The following is a 17,780-nucleotide window of genomic DNA, read 5'->3' as shown; positions in this document are numbered from 1 at the left end:
AAGAATGTCCTTATTAAAAAAATATATATTTATCTCATACAATTTATTTACAATTACTTACATTCTTTTTGCAAAATAATAATATAGTCATGTAGCAAACTACAAAATTTCTATTCATGTTCAACTTAGTTAAAAAAAATAAAATAATTATCTTCTCTTTTTGTTTCTTCCCCCATTTTGCATCTCTGAGTATCACAGCTACAAGTGGCAACACTTGTCCAAAACAGTACTCTCTCTAGTTGATCCAAGGAAAAAAACAGTACGCTCTCCTTAGAAACTCAAGTTAAGATGCGCTCGCAAAATCAGATAAACAATAGCACTCAAAGGCAACCACTGTCTCTTGACCATACACAGAGATAATCCAAACCCACAGTTGAACATCCGATGAGTTATTAACTATATGTACTCAGAGTTGGTGGTGACTAGGATTTCAGCATGGAGCATTTGTTGCAGCAGAGCCGTAAGGCGCATTGTTGGATGATCCAGGAGGAGGGCCTCTTGGGAAGTAGTAACCGGGTCCTGGAGGGAAGTATCCTCCTGGTTGAGTTACTCCTTGATAAGGATACTGAGCTGTGCCAACAATTGAATTTGGTGCAGTTGCAGTACCAGGAGCTGGTGGAGGGATGTATCCCTGCAAAAGTAACAAAACATATAAAGCTCATCGTATTCCAAGCAGAGAGCAAAGTTCTAACCAAATCTACATCTCATCCTTCTACATATAATGTGTCTCTTTACCTTTCATTAGATGGTCAATAAAATGTGGAAAACTATAGTAACTAGGCTAGTACAAGAATGACGAGTTAGCAAAAAGCTTGCAAAGCGAGAAACTAGCGAACCTGGTAAGCATCACCATAGTAACCAACTCCATTCTGAGAAGCGTCATTTTCAGCAGTGTTATAATGGCCACCTTCATTTGATCGTCAGATACAAACTCTTAAATTACTAAACAAAATTTGTAGAGGAATGGAGCTAAACAGAACAATTTAGTACCAGCTCCTCTGTCCGCATTTGCACTGTTCATTAACCGTGCTTGAAGTTTTTGTACTTCCATAGCCATGGTCATGTAGTTCTTCTCCATTGCCTGAAGTGACTCTATATGGTCGTTGTAAAACTTCTTCTCATAGTCATACGTTGCCCTGCAGAATCAGATACCAAACATGATGGGGACCTTCATAAGAGAAAGATACAAACATGGTAACTACAAAAGAAACAACTACCTGCACTGCTGGTATTCCTGTCTCAAACCATCAAGCTCGGACATGAGAGCAGGAACTTGCTGCACATCTGAGCGAGACTTCTGAGTTCTGAAGCTCCTGAGTCAAATGATGCACTTTAGACATAAGTTCCTCCCTGGCCACGACCAGGCTCCGTGCCTCTGCATGAGCCTCTTGCATCTCCAGCTTCAAAGCGTCAGACTTTCGAAGCTCAGACTCTATCTTCGCAACTTTGTCAGCAAGACCGCTCATCCGCTGCTCACCCTCGGACTTCATGGACCCTATCTGAGAATGCAGCATCTGCAACTCGTGCTGCGCTGCTGCTAGCTCTTGTCTCAGGTTACCATGAGTAGCAGCAAGCCTCTGATTCTCTATGGCTAGTCTCTGCATTTCCCCGTGTTGGGCCGCGAGTTTTTGCTCCATGAGTTGAGGTGGAAAGGAAGGAACGGAGCCAAAAGCCTCCGGGTGAGGGAGGCCAGGACGATGCATATGATGCGGTGGAGGAACTATTCCGTTGCTTCCCATCAAACTGAGAGAACATAAGAGAAAGGAAGAATGATTAACACAGATACACACAAGCTGCTATGAATCAATGTAAGCACGAAGAAACATTCATCAGGTCAATGGATTTACAAGTTTAGGGCCGAAATTAGGGTTCTACACTCTAGATTGGATCAAAAGGAGATCGACGGGTCCCTTTGAAGCAGTATTGGTAAAAGAGGATAGTCGAAGAAGCTTACTGGTTGATTTGATCGACAGTATGACCGAGTTTAAGAAAGAGATAATGCGGCGGGGGAGAGAGTAAGATTAGCAATCGGCGGCGGAGGGTTTCTAAACCGACGTGCAGCTTTCCAGTGGTGAACCGGAAACAATGGTGTCCCTCGTGGAAGGAAAATCTAAACGGTTAGGGTACGGTTTTGAAATATCAAAGCGGGTCAAATATGCTAGTGTTCGCCCGTCTAATATCGGGTGGGACTTACCCGACCCGGAAACAAGTCTAAACGATTTTGATTAATTAACGTTTTACCCGACCCGGAAACAAACGACGGTTTTTTTTTCTACTCCGACCTCGACAGATATGTAACAAATACATTCAGACTCTTTTTCATTCTATCACCACTCTTTCTTCTTCCTCTTCCACTGGGCATTGCTTGGTTCGTTCTATCTTTCTCCTGTCGTGATGGCGAAGACTAATGTGAGCGACAACTTCCCGGCATCTGTGTGGTTGTCCGAGAAAATGGTTGAGTTTATTGATCTCATGTACAAGTGTGTATTTAACATCGAGTTTGTTACAGTATTAGCGTAATCTGTTTCCTATATTACAGGGATTACAAAACTGATGAGAATATACATTAGATATGTTATTGTAAAGGAGACACCGCAATAGTACTGCAAAAAGTAAACCGAGAGACAAAACAACTATTGTTTATTAGAATCTCTTTTAAACAATATATTACAAGATCTGTTTAATTCAGCTTTTACACGTCTAGTGTTAACATCCTAACACACGCTACTGAAAAATTTCTAAGCTACAATGCTTATGTCTCTCTTTCGTCAGTACTTCAGCAATTGCTTCAGCATGACCAAGACCACACTCAAGAGCTTTTCTCTCTCTATAAAATCAGCTTCTGTGTCTGTATCTGTCCCGACGACCCTCAGAGTTATTTTATCATTAACTCCACGTTCTACAATGCCTTCTCTCCAAGGCATCAAGAATATGAACATCTTCCAAAACAATAAGTGCAACTTTCATTTTCTTAGAATTGTATTTATTCCACTTTCTTTAAGTCATAAACTTGATACTCAAGTTTATTCCTCTTGTCTTTTCTCCAAGATACTCTCTTGCTCTCTAAGTCAACACGACTCCTGCTCAGCACCTTGAATCCACATGGTCTTCACCACTCAACATGACGTCTGCTTCATCAACTACGTCAGCGACTACTTCAGGGCAGACATCTTACATCTTCAATCTCCCCCTTTTAGCTTTGTGTGCCGATGAATCACAACAATCTTCTGGTTCAGCAACCACGTTCCTCACCTGGAAACTTCCACACCAAATGTGATTTTTCCCCCACGAGATGTGCACCACACCATGCTTTTCTCCCCCATGAGATATGCATTCTCTGTACCAGAACATCACCATTCTCCCCCTGCTTGATTGCATATTAAGCTAAAACATATGATGTCAAGATTTACAGACCCAACAGTTTGCTTCTTCATGTATAATCATGACACAGCTCCTGCTGCAGCGGAAAACAAGTACTGCATCACGACCTGATGCACCTGTCGAACTACCCTTCGACCAGCTTCTGTTGAGGACCTGGCTTCCGCCGTGTGTCGTCTTCTTGACCATGAGCCCTTCCCCATCCACGCCGAGTGCCCTCTGCACTCGTTGTTATTGTCTCGGAGTGATTTCACTATCACCCTCCTGAAGATCATCTCACATCACTTCCTGACGCACTTCGATCTCCTTCCCCTTTGTGCCACAAACAACTTCGTGTCCTGGCTCCAGACTTAATGCTCCTTGATCAACCTCAAGATCACTCCTACCAGAGTTGCATCCTTCTTCTGATGTCTCTTTCTTGATCTCATCAAGTAAACCACTCTTGGCTATGGACACCTCTTCAGCCCTCTTGGGTTTAGTTAAAGTCTTGTTCACCTTTTTGGCCATGTTTCTGCTCTTCTCACGAGCAAAACATTCCACCTTCTTATGTCCAACCTTTCCACAAAACCAACAACACATTCGATGTTGGTTCTTGCTTGGTCTGACACAGTTGCTGATGCACCGATCAGTCTCCTTCCTTGTACCAGCTGCACAACCATGCTTCAGAACCTCCTGTTTGACCTTCATGTTGGTGCACTGATGTACGACATTTGGCTTGTTACTCACAGCTACGTGCTGTAGAACTTCATGACGTACTCCTTGTCCCACGTCCCGACGTACTTCCTTACAAGCTTCTTTGGCTCCACTTTTTGATGTGCCTCTTTGATCAACCAACTTGAAACAATCACGTCGAATATGTCCTTGAACTCCACAAGAATAACATGTTGGACCATAAATCTTCATATCATATACTCTCTCAATATGATGCTTCTCCCTCAATAGCCTGAAACACTTTGGCCTAATATGCCCAACAACTCCACAATGATGACATACAGGTATGAAGGGTCGCTGAGATACACTCTTTACCTCTGGAATTTTCCTTGTAGGAGACGATGAAGCAGTTCTCGTTGCAGTTGCAGTCTTTACTGCAGTCTTTCCATATGAAGTAGTCCTTGCATACATCTTAACTACTGGCTTCATTGCAGACATGGATACACTATCTGTTTTTCCTTTCTGAGTTTCACCAGGTTTAACACGAGCTTGTCTTGTTTCTTCTTTCTCTACTTGCAAGTCCTTCTGTAGAACTTCAATAGGTGCTTCAAGACGTCTCTGCTCTTTTACTAGCACCATTTTCTCTTTTCCAAGCTTTACTAACGTTCCACACACTTGTTTGTAGCACTCTTTGAGATCATCATCTTGTCCTTCATCATATTTTCCCTCCTCAGATTCAGAATCTGATTCAGATGATGTACTTGCTTCATCTTTGTGTGCACCAAAAGCAACTAGGTTGAGCACTTCGTCTTTTTCTGATTCATTATCATCTTCCCTTATGAAGGATCTCTCTTTCTTCTGCACCTCACTGTGTCCAATTTTTCTCCACCTAAAGCCTTTGAATCTTCTTCTCTTGGCCATTGGACATTCCCTTTTAAAATGTCCATATCCTCTGCATTTATAACATTGCAACTCTTTATTACTGCATGGCACGCCATCTTCTTGCCTTTGTTTGCTCACACCAACTTTCTCATGTCCTTGCCACTGTATCACTTCCCGTAGTACTTGGTGAAGTCCGCGAATCATCTTAACCATCTCATCTTCATTCTCTGATTTTTTACTTGTCGTTTCAGCAACTTCCAGGTTAACTTCAGTATGATTGCCCACACCATCAAGCTCCATCTCATGAGCTTTTAACATACCCACAACTTCGTGAAAGCTGAATTTATCTATGTCAAGAGACACAAACATTGCTGCCTTATAACCTGTAAATCTTTCTGGCAGACACCTTAAAAACTTCTTCACCAGTTTCTTGTCCTTGTATTCCATGTCCAGAACACGAGCCTCTTGTGCTAACGCACTGAGTTGAGAACTAAAATCTGATACAGATTCATGTTCTTCCATCTTCAAGTTCTCAAATTTTGATTTTAAAAAATCCATCCTTGAGCTCTTAACCTTCTCAATTCCTTCAAAGTGTAATTGCAGAATATCCCACGCCTCTTTTGCATTCTTGCAGCCTTGAATCAGATCAAATTGCTTCTTTTTGATTGATGTAAAAATACCACATAAAGCTTTTGCATTATACTTTGACATCTCCTTCTCACGCTTTGTCCATTTAGCCAATGGTTTGTTGACCACAACACCATCTTTATCTACTGTTTTGGGAACTTCATAGCCATCTTCCACTGATGCCCAAACATCCAGATCAATACTTTGTAAGCTTGCTTTCATCTTCACTTTCCAATGCCCATATTGTTCAGGATCAAGCATAAGCTCAGCCACCATGCTTCCTGCTGTACTCTGTCTTTCCTTCTTTTCTCTTGTCTTCGGGATCTTCACCAGTAACTTAAGTGACCCGCTTTGATACCAACTGTTAATGTAAAAGAGACACCAAAATAGTACTGCAGAAAGTAAACCGAGAGACAAAACACTACAAGCAAACAACTATTGTTTATTAGAATCTCTTTTAAAGAATCTATTACAAGATCTGCTTAATTCAGCTTTTACACGTCTAGTGTTAACACCCTAACACACGCTACTGAAAGATTCCTAAGCTACAATGCTTATGTCTCTCTTCCGTCAATACTTCAGCAACTGCTTCAGCACGACCAAGACCACACTCAAGAGCTTTTTTCTCTCTATAAAATCAGCCTCTGTGTTTGTATCTGTCCCGACGACCCTCAAAACTATTTTATCATTAACTCCACGTTCTACAATGCCTTCTCTCCAAGGCATCAAGAATATGGACATCTTCCAAAACAATAAGTGCAACTTTTCTTTTCTTGGAATTGCACTTATTCCACTTTCTTTAAGTCATAAACTTGATACCCAAGTTTATTCCCCTTGCCTTTTCTCTAAGGTAATCTCTTGCTCTCCAAGTCTACACGACTCCACCTCAACATCTTGACTCCACATGGTCTTCACCACTCAACATGACGTCTGCTTCAGCAAGTACGCCAGCGACTATTTCAGGGCAGACATTTTATATCTTCAAGATATTCTTTCAGTCACAACAAAGAAAGTTTCCTATTACTTTTACTGATATGGTTAAAGAAAATGATGAGAACGAAGATGATGATTGGGACACTTTCCAGTCTTTTCCTGCTTCCACAAAATTTGAAGAAGAAGCTGATGATTAACATCTTGCAACAAGAGAAGATTCTGTTGACAAACGCAAAGGGGTCGAAGAAGCTCCTACAAGCGAGAATGACAAAACCTCATCCGATGAACGAAGAATCAGTTGAGAATCTGAAAATATTACTGTCAAGATCAATCTTCCTTCAGCTGAAGTAGATTCGCCAGCTATAAATGATACATCAGATGATCTCCAACCGCAACAGTTTCAAAAGCCACTTGATGTTGGCCGTGTAGCTCATGTGGTTGTTTCGAAAGAGACAATGGCTGGAAATAAGAGTGAGGATAATTGAACATTAGACGATTAATATTCTTACGGTGAACAATTATGATTCAGTTGTGTTTTCTTATGTAAGTTGTAGTTTTGTTACAATTGATGTATCTTAGCAGGAGAAGTCGTTGGCAAGTACTGATAGATTTTAAAAGCTATCTTTGATGTTGATCCAAGATTCCATCGCTGATCTTATACATAAACTCACTAATTCAGTTACTGGAGATGGTGACGGAGAACATAAGCTGACCAAATTTGTTTAGTTCTTACGTTTAATCAGTGTTTTGAAACCCGACCCGGACCCGCGGTTGAACCGGTAAACCCGGTGACCCAGAAAAAATCCGGTTTGGGTTTTGTGAAAAACCCAATATTTAGAAACCCGCAAAAACCCGTAAAAACCCAGTAAAACCCGGAACCCGATACCGGTTGAACCACCGGTTGAACCAATAAATAACTTTAACTTCTTTGTTTTAGTTTTTAATTATGTTTTTAGATTATGTTTTATATTATAATTTTCCAATTAAGAAATTAGGTGATGATTAAAAAAAAGTTAGGTTTTTCCTTTTCAATTTTATATTTGTAATTTTTAGATTTTGATGAAGATTTCACTATGCCACCTGAAGAAAATGAAATGAACGATGGTAGAGAGAACTAAAATTAGTTGATGTGATTTGGTGTTAGTGTATTTTCGTTATTGATAATTTATTACAATGATCTTTTACTTTTGGTTTATTTTGTATTTGAAGTTTAATTTATTATTCACATTACATATTTAAATATTTATAAATTTTATGTCTTGATTTTTTTAGATGTCATACATCTTACCTTGTTAGAGAAAATTTTAAATAGTTTAAACTATTTTTTGATATTTTGTATGTCAAATGAAAATAAAAATATAAAAACTAAAGTTAAGTATTTTCTAAATGTTTTTAAACATAAAATATATACATATCCAAACTATTATTTTACTTTCTTAAAATATATTTACTAAATATTAAACTTTAGTTTCTATATTTTTATTTACATAGCTGATATATTGAGTTATTCTTGGGTTCACCGGCCAATGGGATTTCATTATTTCAAATTCGATATCTTTTAAAAAAAGAAACAAAATATTGTCAAGTTATATTATGTTTAAAAAAAAATATATAGTAGTTACAGAAAAAAGAATTTAAAAAAACATTTTTAACGTCTCCAACAAAACACTAAACCCTAAATCCTAATCCCTAAACCCTTGGGTAAACCTTAAACCCTTGGGTAAACCCTAAACCCTTGGATAAATTCTAAACTCTAAATAAAAAACACTAAACACTAAACCCTAAACACTAAACACTAAACCCTAAATCCTAAACCCTAAACCCTAAACCCTTGAGTGTTTTAGTGTTTAGTGATTTTGATTTAGAGTTTAGAATTTATCCAAAGGTTTAGGGTTTATCCAAAGATTTCGGGTTTAGGGATTAGGTTTTAGGGTTTAGTGTTTTGCTGACGACGTTAAAAATATATATATTTTTTAATTACTACTATTTTTTTATTTAATTCTTTTTAAATTTTAATTTTAAAAATATAATATAATTTGATAATATTTTGTTTCCTTTTTTAAAAGATATCGAATTTGAAATAATGAAATCATATTGGTTGGTGAATCTATAGGTTCACCCTAGGGGGTGAACCCAAGAATAAGTCATTATATAATAAAATTAATTAATTTATTAATCCGCAGTTCATCCGCGGTCGATCCAGTGACCCAGTAACCCAGTAAATCATCTGGTTCAGTGTCCGGGTCGGGTTTAAAAACATTGCCTTCAATTGAGTAAACGCAATTGCTAAATAACAGCGGGGTATAATGACGAGCCTATAACTTTAGAGGGAATTACATGAAACATGCGGTCAATGTAAATATATATACATAGTCCACTGTCCACGTAATCAAGACTAAACGCAATATCTCTTACAATTTATATCTGAAATAACCTTATTCTACTAGATGATAATCCGCGCAGGGCGCAGAGTGATTTTAAAAAAAATATAATATAGAAAAAATGACCAAAATGACACCAATCTATGTTTCTGTCTCAAAAATAGCATTTAAGACCCAAAATCACAAAACTAGGTTTCATTAAAAGGTCTATTTATCATAGTACCCCTTTTTTATTTTCTATTTACATTTTTTTTGCTGAAAACTGGAGATCTTCATCTCTCTCAAGCGGCGACGGCTTCTCGGATCGGAACCGATCATCTCTTCCGTCATCATCTCCACTTCTCCAGCGTCATTCATCCTCGGCGAGTCGGCGTCATCATCTCCGCCGTCACTCATTTCCGTTGCTGCGGCTTCTCGGATCGGAGTCGATCATTTCTTCCGTCATCATCTCCACTTCTCCAGCGTCGGCGTCGTTCATCCTCGGCGAGTCGGTGTCATCATCTCCGCCGTCAAAGGAATCCGCCGCCATCCGCCGTAAAGGTATTAAAGGAAATGCTGATAAGATTCACTTTGGCTGCAAAGGAATCAGATTATTTCGTTGTATCAAAACAACTAGAATTGGAGATTTCGCTTAGTTTGGTTGCAAAGGAATCGTTTCAGTCTTTGGTACTTCATTGACAATGTGAGAATTTTTTTATTTATTTTGTTTTGTAGAACTATGGAAGTTCTTTGCGTCTGTGGACAATGGAGGTCAAAAGATGCATTCCAGTGGGAGTTTCATGTCGATTTGAACAGGAATGCATCTTTCATTTCCATAGAAGAAGATCTTCAATTTGAAGATTTGATGAAGATTGTCTCTGAAGATTTTAAAGAGGAAGTGATTGGTTTGAGTTATGGGATGTCTAATCAAGTACTAAGCATTCCAAAACAACTTGACCTTTGCAGGTTCATACTGATCCAGCAAGCTGTAACAGGCAAACTAGTGATACATTTGCTTCTCCTGTTCCATTAAATGCCATTCCAGTGTTTTGTTCTACTGTGCGGAGAGAAAAACAGGTACATCGTCTCTAATTTCCTTTTTTTTTTTTTTTTTTTTTTCTGTTTGTGTTTGTATGATTTTCTTCTTTCTTAGACTGTTCAGGATAGGCTTCCTAACCAAGTACTAATCCTTCCATAACATCTTGATTTTGCAGTGTCTTCTTTATGAAGGTTTTTCTACAGTTCCTCTGAATTCTCTTCCGGATTTTAGTCCTGTCCATATTGGACTTTCACCAACAACGAGAGGAGCTAGTGATATTAAGGTGAATATATATTTTAAGACCAAGGGAGAGTTGATGTTGAGGATGAAGAAATGGCTTTAGAGTGGAAGTTTGAGTACAAGACTGTCTCTTCTAACAAGTCAAGAGTGTTATTGAGTTGTGTTGATGACAATTGCACGTGGAGGATGCGTGCTACTAAGCTACCTCTTTCAGACTTTTTCGTTGTTAAAAAGTATGTTCATGAGCATACATGCGATACAACACACAAGAATGCCAACCACAGACAAGCATCTGCAAAGTTGTTGGGTTCTTTGATTTGCAGCAATTATGGAGAAAAGAAGGAAGGTCTCAAACCGAAACAGATCATTGAACAGGTCAGGATCCTGCATGGCGTTCACATCAATTATAAACAAGCTTGGAGAGTGAAAGAAGAAGCTCAGTTCTTGGTTAGAGGGACTCCTGAAGACAGCTATTACAATTTGTCTAGGTGGTTATACAAAGTCACAGAGACAAACCCTGGTTCGTTAACTTATCAACAAGTAGATGCTGCTGGAAAGTTCAAGTATGCATTTGTGGCTTTTGGTCCATCGATAAGGGGATTCTCATTGATGAGGAAAGTTATTGCAGTAGATGGTACATTTCTGAAGGGAAAATTCAATGGGACTTTATTGGCAGCTTGTGCTCAAGATGGGGATTATCATCTATATCCTCTGTCCTTTGCAGTGGTCGACGCAGAAAATGGCGCCTCTTGGAAATGGTTCTTTAGAGGTTTGAGCCAGATGATCCCGGACGCTTCGGATCTTGTTTTTGTATCAGACAGGGCTAACTCCATTGCTTCAGCGCTGGAGGATGTTTATCCCTTATCTCACCATGGAATCTGCAGGATCCATCTGCTCCGCAACATCACTCCTACATATTCGAAGACTGGTCTGCTACCTCTGGTGGAAAGCGCTGCTGATACTTACACGTGTCACGAGTTTTGGTTAATCTTCAAGGACATAAAGGATAAATGTCCTGAATTGGCCAAGTATCTGGAAGATTCGGATTTTAGGAAGTGGGCACGATGCTTTGCGCCTGCGAACATGTACAATATCATGACTACCAACATTGCAGAGTCTCTCAATTCTATGTTGAAGCTGCCTCGTGAGTTGCCACTGATCTCTCTCCTTGAGACGATCAGATTGACACTCACCACTTGGTTTTTTGAGCGACGCGAAGCGGCTGTGAAACATAAGCACCTGGTTACTCCAAAAGTTGTGCAGAAGTTGGTGTCCAGGTTTTGGGGCTGCAATGGTGCTGAATGTGTATCAAGTTGATCAAAACGAGTTTGAGGTGAAGGATGAAACGATGAAGTATGTTGTTGATTTGGAGAAACGGCATTGCACTTGTAATGTTTTCGACATTGACAAGATTCCCTGCATTCATGCAATTGCTGCTGCTAAGTATATTAAGAGAGATGAAAACCGTTACGTCGATACTTCTCACTTGACAGAAACGTGGGCTAAAGCCTATGCCGAAAGCATACACCCTGGTGGAGAGTTGTCAACGTCCACCTATCCAGTGAATATTGACGAACTGTCTTGCCCACCTCCAGCTACCAAAAATAGAAGTGGACGTCCTCCTACAAAGAGAAAGAGATCCGTTGGCGAGTTTGGTGTTCCTGGATCTAAATCTCAGTCCCACAAGTGCAGCAGATGTGGCATAGGAGGACACAACAAGATCACATGCAAGAGGCCTATAGGATGGAGATCTTTATTCATCGTTGCTATATTCTTTTTCATTTCCATGTTTTTTACATTTTTATTGATCATTCATGGATGTTGGTTATTTGATGGTTACATGATATGGACCATACCATATATACATTTGCCTTTTGGAACCCTATTCTGAATAAGTATGATGGTTTGAATGCATTACTCTCCAAAACTCCAAATCACAATTTGAAATTTCCTTATTTTTTGTACTATACAATCTTATCTTTTGATCTCATTTCAATTTTAGTTCAAACTTCTTTGCTAGAAAGAAACACAGTAATATTCAACTATTCTGGAATCTCATCCTGAAACTCAGAGTTTCTTTCCAAAGTTTATAATATAACGTTTGCGGTTAAATTCATTTATGTGGACACATATATCAGATGATTCACCTCAGCCTAGCGGCTACACCACCTATCTTTCCAAATCTGAAACACTTGTCCCGACCTGGGTTCGATACCCCTTGGAATCAGATTTTTTTAAAAAATTATAGTTGAATACAGATAAAAGAAATATATTCTGTTACTTACTTCCCCTAACGATTGAAACACACTTGGTCTAGTGGTAGACCTTATTCCACCTTTCCTCCCAAACATTTCAGGTTCGAATCCTGGGAGATGTGTATATTTTTTTTTTCTCCAAATTTTGCTAATCACAATTTGTACGGTTAAATATGTTTATGTGGAAAAATCTACCAGATGATTCTCCTCGGCCTAGCGGCTAAACCACCTATCTTTCGAAACTAATACACTTGTCTCGACCTGGGTTCGATTCCCCTTGGAATCAGATTTTTTTTTTAACGGTTCCTTTCTAAAAGAGACATCATTTATCTCAGTAACCGTTCAATAATCGAAAGGTTGCTTTCAAAACCATTTTATAGTAATCGAAGGGTTACTTTTCGTTCTATATATACAAGGGTCGATATAAGATCTCTTTTTTACTGACTTCATTTCTTCTGTGTTTATTCTTTTCGATCTGAGTTAGTTTTCGGTTTTTCTCAATCATTCAATTTACAAACTTTTCTCATTCATCAAGTTTCAATGGAAGGTTCAAAGAAGATGATGAAGCGTCCCATAAAGGAGGTTTACGGATCTGATGCTACCGAAGGTTTCAACAAAGGAAAGGCGGAAACTGTGGAACGTTACAGGGCTCTTCTTCGTTTGTCCAACGAACACAGGCTATCTGAAATTGAATGGCATCAGGCAGCCAGCAAACCAAATTCCATTGCTTCCCAAATCGAGTTGCTTGAAGAGATTATCAAGGCTAAAGGAAAACTTGACTTCACTGCTGAGTTGGAAAAACTCAAAGAAGAACTCATGGAAGCGGATGGAATGCTTGTTGATGTGAAGGTCAAAGTTCCTGATTGGTGTAAGCTTGAGGAAAAGTGGCTGTTGGATGAGTAATCTCATGTTATGATCTTCTCTTTTTTTATGTTTTAAGAAACCACATTATGATTTGTTTTAAGAAACCACATTATGATTTATTTTAAGAAACCACATTATGAGTAATCTCATGTTATCATCTTCTTTTGTGTTGTGTTTCAGTCAAAACAAAACAAAAACACTGATTAGAATGTAGAGGATTAGTGGTCTTATATCTTGCTAATCTCGGTTTCATATTCGTTTCTGGAAAGCCATCATGAATTTGACAAATGCGGTTAAATTCATTTATGTGGACACATATATCAGACGATTCACCTAAGCCTAGCGGCTAAACCACCTATTTTTCCAAATTTGAAACACTTGTCTCGACCTGGGGTCGACTCCCCTTGGAATCAGATAATTTTTTTAAATTATAGTTGAATACAGATAAAAGAAATATATTTCATTACTTACATCACCTAACGATTGAAACACACTTGGTCTAGTGGTAGACCTTATTCCGCCTTTCCTCCCAAACATTTCAGGTTCGAATCCTGGGAGATGTGTATATTTTTATTTTTTTTTTCTCCAAATTTTGTTAATCACAGTTTGTACGGTTAAATATGTTTATGTGGAAAAATCTACCAGATGATTCTCCTCGGCCTAGCGGCTAAACCACCTATCTTTCAAAACTGATACACTTGTCATGGGTTCGATTCCCCTTGGAATCAGTTTTTTTTAACGGTTCTAGAAAGCCATCCTGAATTTGACAAATGATATCCTATGCTTACTCATTTCAATGATAACTCTATTTTCAATTCATTCACACTCATATTCAGCTTAATCTCTCGTAAAGCCATCAACATATTCGTTTCTGGAAAGCCATCAACAATTTAAACTTTTAACCGTAGATTCACATAGAGAAACAAGAACAGACTGCTTAAACAACAGAGCAACCATCCTAACACATCAGAACAGAGCACAATCCTATGAAAGAAGACATTAAACAGACACAAACATCTAACAGAAACTGAATGATCACCTACTGCAACCTTCCTGGAAATCTTTATCCATAAACTGATCGAACATCTCACAACATAGCTTGCTTCGTAAATCCATCGCAGTATCATCATTTATACTGGACATTTTCTTCAATCCTAATGACCTGCATTCTAGCATCTTGACAACAAAGAGACCACAATTGAAAGGAAGTTTTGTCTTCAGGAGTCCTTCTGCCTTCTTAACTTGAAACGGGACGATATCGTTGAAGTTTATCTCGTCATTCATCATTTCGTTTCTGGAAAGCCATCCTGAATTTGACAAATGATATCCTATGCTTACTCATTTCAATGATAACTCTATTTTCACATAGAGAAACAAGAACAGAGCGCTTAAACAACAGAGAAACAATCCTAACACATCAGAACATAGGAAAATCCTAAGAAAGAAGGCATTAAACAGACACAAACATTTACCTGCCAGTTTTTGGATTAGAGGGTTTTCTTTAACCTTGTGAACGCCACAATGAAAGATTGTGATTGTGTTCTCCATCAGATGTATCTCCACCCCAATGAAGTGATCCACAAGTCTTTCATGAACGACACCATAGACAATGTCAACATCTTGCATCCACATCTTATTTGGACATATTAAACCTCTCACAACTTCGCCTACCCAACCCTTTAAGATGTTTATTCCTTTTTTATCTGGCTTCTGGAGATTTTCATAACAGTATCCAACTGTTTCTAAGAACTGGACTGGTACAAAGCAAGCTTTTGGGATACCTTGCTCGCTGAACCAAGAAGATTACTCAATTCTCTTTTGATTTAGCATTGCAAATGCAGCATCTACGTGCAGCCAAAGTAATAATATAGTTAGAAGATTTCATAGACACAGTGGAATTTTGACAAATCGAATAAACAAGAATAACATCACGCTATGTAACCACCGAAACCAACTTTCTTTTTTGACAAAATCCACAATTGCAATAACAAGAACATCTAGTATAGCTCAACCTAATCTCTTCATATTCATATGCACAAAGAATAGTTGTAGGATATGAAACATATTTTAAATTAATTACATTTTCTTTGAGATTGTTTTCTGCATAGTCAAGGTATTCAAAGAAATCTTTCTCTATTTTGTTTTCATTGATATAGAGAGGCCTGTACTTGACAAAAGTTAAAAGTATCAATCAAATCTCTATCAAAATAAATTACGAATATTTAATACAAGGACAGAATTTGCTTACACATAATGTATGCCACATAGCTGCATCCAATATCCAAGCCTTGAAAACAGAGAAAATTCAGGTGTCACAAATGGATCAATAGGAAGGATAACCTCAGGTGTTATATGCATAGGAGGGTTTCTAGGTACTATTGACCTCTTCTCTTCTCGTTGAAGAAAAGCAAGACGATCTACTGGCTGAGCAGTTGCTTTCCTCTTCATACCAACAACAGGCTTCCCCTTTAATTAAAAACAAATACAAAGTACCTTAGAAAGACAAAAATTTAGTATCATTTTATCTTTTATTTATGAAAGCCTTCCTAATATGATGTATAAATATTTCATACCTTTTTTGCATGATCTACTGGATGAGCAGTTGCTTTCCTCTTCATACCAACAACATGCTTCCCCTTTAATTAAAAACAAATACAAAGTACCTTAGAAAGACAAAAATTCAGTATCATTTTATCTTTTATTTATGAAAGCCTTCCTAATATGATGTATAAATATTTCATACCTTTTTTGCATGATCTACTGGATGAGCAGTTGCTTTCCTCTTCATACCAACAACAGGCTTCCCCTTTAATTAAAAACAAATACAAAGTATCTTAGAAAGACCAAAATTCAGGATCAATTTATCTTTTATTCAGGAAAGCCTTCCTAATATGATGTATAAATATTTCATACCTTTTTTGCATGATCGTCTTGTCTTGGCTTCACACTCTGAGTCTGCTGTACTTCTATCTGAGAAACAAAACCGATATATCAGAATATTGAAGTGAACTTCAATCTAAGTGGATCTTAGGCATTTGGTTTACCTCTTTTTCCATCTTCCAAACACCATCTACCCATTCTTTAGGTATGCGCAGATCAGAAAGGTTGAACTTAATGAATTCAGTAGAACTGTTGAAACGGACAGAATATATGTCATTACTTAAAATTATATGAACTTCTCCACTGCACCAGCTGTCATTGTGGTACGCCTCCACCTTATCCATTAGTTCAAAACCATTTGTATCTCCAGGTGGTGGTTGAGGACGGATACTGTGAATGGACACACTTTCCTGAAGTTTCTTTGTCCTTTTCTCTTTGTCCCGAAACCGTGTTGAGTACTCAACCTTCAACATCTCAACCCCATTTCGAATATCTGTCTTCAACACAATTCCTGGATACCATTTCACATATCTGTCTTCATCTTTTGTTGCAATCTCCACATTAGCACCAACATCAAAGTGAGTTTGAACTCTGGGTTCTTCGTTCTGTGATGATTTTTATTCAAGGATATAAGTCATTTTTGATAGTAAAACAAGAAAAATTAGGAAGGCAATCCTAAAAATGTATAACATCAATGAGTAATACCTTATTTTGCTCTCTTAAAATTTTTGCGCGAGCTCGAGTAAGGCGCTCTGTGTCCGAAATATTTTGTGAAATGGTCTCATTCATAGGCTCCTTAGTATCCTGAAGTCAGGAATGAGAACATGAACACGTACAAGGGTTTCTAAAAATTAATTGAAAAGTCCAAGATGTTTTTGAGCATGTACCTGCTGCGTCTGATCTGGATTGGCTTCATCTTGTCTGGAAGCCGTCTGATCTGGATTGGCTTCATGCAATGGAGTCTGTGCAAGTACAAGAAAAATCAGTATGGCAATCCTAAATACGCATAGAGAATTGTAGTTCAACTTATCTAAGATATATAAATTACCTCATCTGCCATCTTCCACACTCCATCTAGCCATTCTCTATGAATTCTCAAATCTGAAGCTTTGAATTCAAGTGTTTCCATCGAGCTATTCAGATAAACAGAAAATGTGTTCTCACCCAGAATCATTCTGACTTGTCCACTGCTCCAGCCTTTACTGTAAAATGCCTCAACATTATCCATCATCTCAAACTTCTTTTCTCTATCATCAGCGGGTGGCTTAGGGCGGATTTTGTCTGCTGTTACAGTAACTCTCTTTTGGTCCGCAAACAGTGTTACTGCCACCTTCTCTACCCCATCACACCGATTTGTAGCAAATACATTTCCAGGATACCAGATTCGACAAGTAGCGTCATCGCTAGTTGCAATCTCAATATCTGCCCCGTTTTCAAAGAGAGTAGAAAGTGGTGAAGATGCACTTGTCTGGAGATGCTGTGTTTCTTCAATAACTCGTGAAATTAGTGAAGAGACTGGAGAGGAAGGTGTGTTATGCACAGCATGTGTATCCTCCTGTAATAAAATACAAGAGGTAGTTATGAATGAGTTTCTACGATTTAAAGTTTAAGTTGAAGCTATGAAAGAGTTTTTATGCTTACATGTTTATTGATTGCTGAAATTATTTCAGT

The 17,780-nt window shown here is 38.2% G+C and overlaps 1 protein-coding gene and 1 pseudogene across 1 annotated transcript; one reads left to right on the top strand and one right to left on the bottom strand.

The window, feature by feature from the left end:
- Nucleotides 1–5: 5 nt before the first annotated feature.
- Nucleotides 6–2,484, bottom strand: LOC106381054 (annotated as a pseudogene).
- Nucleotides 2,485–10,203: 7,719 nt separating this feature from the next.
- LOC125582212 lies at nucleotides 10,204–13,268 on the top strand. The gene is made up of 3 exons (XM_048748788.1): nucleotides 10,204–11,254; nucleotides 11,388–11,837; nucleotides 12,901–13,268. Exons 1-3 carry the CDS (start codon nucleotides 10,204–10,206, stop codon nucleotides 13,266–13,268), a joined length of 1,869 nt encoding a protein of 622 aa, XP_048604745.1.
- The last annotated feature ends 4,512 nt before the right edge of the window (nucleotides 13,269–17,780 follow it).

The sequence above is a fragment of the Brassica napus genome, chromosome C2 (genome assembly GCF_020379485.1).
Source record: "Brassica napus cultivar Da-Ae chromosome C2, Da-Ae, whole genome shotgun sequence".
Taxonomy (NCBI): domain Eukaryota; kingdom Viridiplantae; phylum Streptophyta; class Magnoliopsida; order Brassicales; family Brassicaceae; genus Brassica; species Brassica napus.
The sequence above is the reverse complement of the archived record's forward strand: the minus strand, read 5'-3'. Positions and strand labels throughout refer to the sequence as shown.

What these genes read in the sequence shown, in the direction of transcription:
- LOC125582212 (XM_048748788.1), top strand. Translation starts at nt 10,204, where the DNA reads ATGGCTTTAGAGTGGAAGTTTGAGTACAAGACTGTCTCTTCTAACAAG. An exon ending in TTCTATGTTGAAGCTGCCTC is followed by an intron (nt 11,255 to 11,387) that starts GTGAGTTGCCAC and finishes GTTGGTGTCCAG; the next exon opens with GTTTTGGGGCTGCAATGGTG. An exon ending in AGGACACAACAAGATCACAT is followed by an intron (nt 11,838 to 12,900) that starts GCAAGAGGCCTA and finishes TCATTCATCAAG; the next exon opens with TTTCAATGGAAGGTTCAAAG.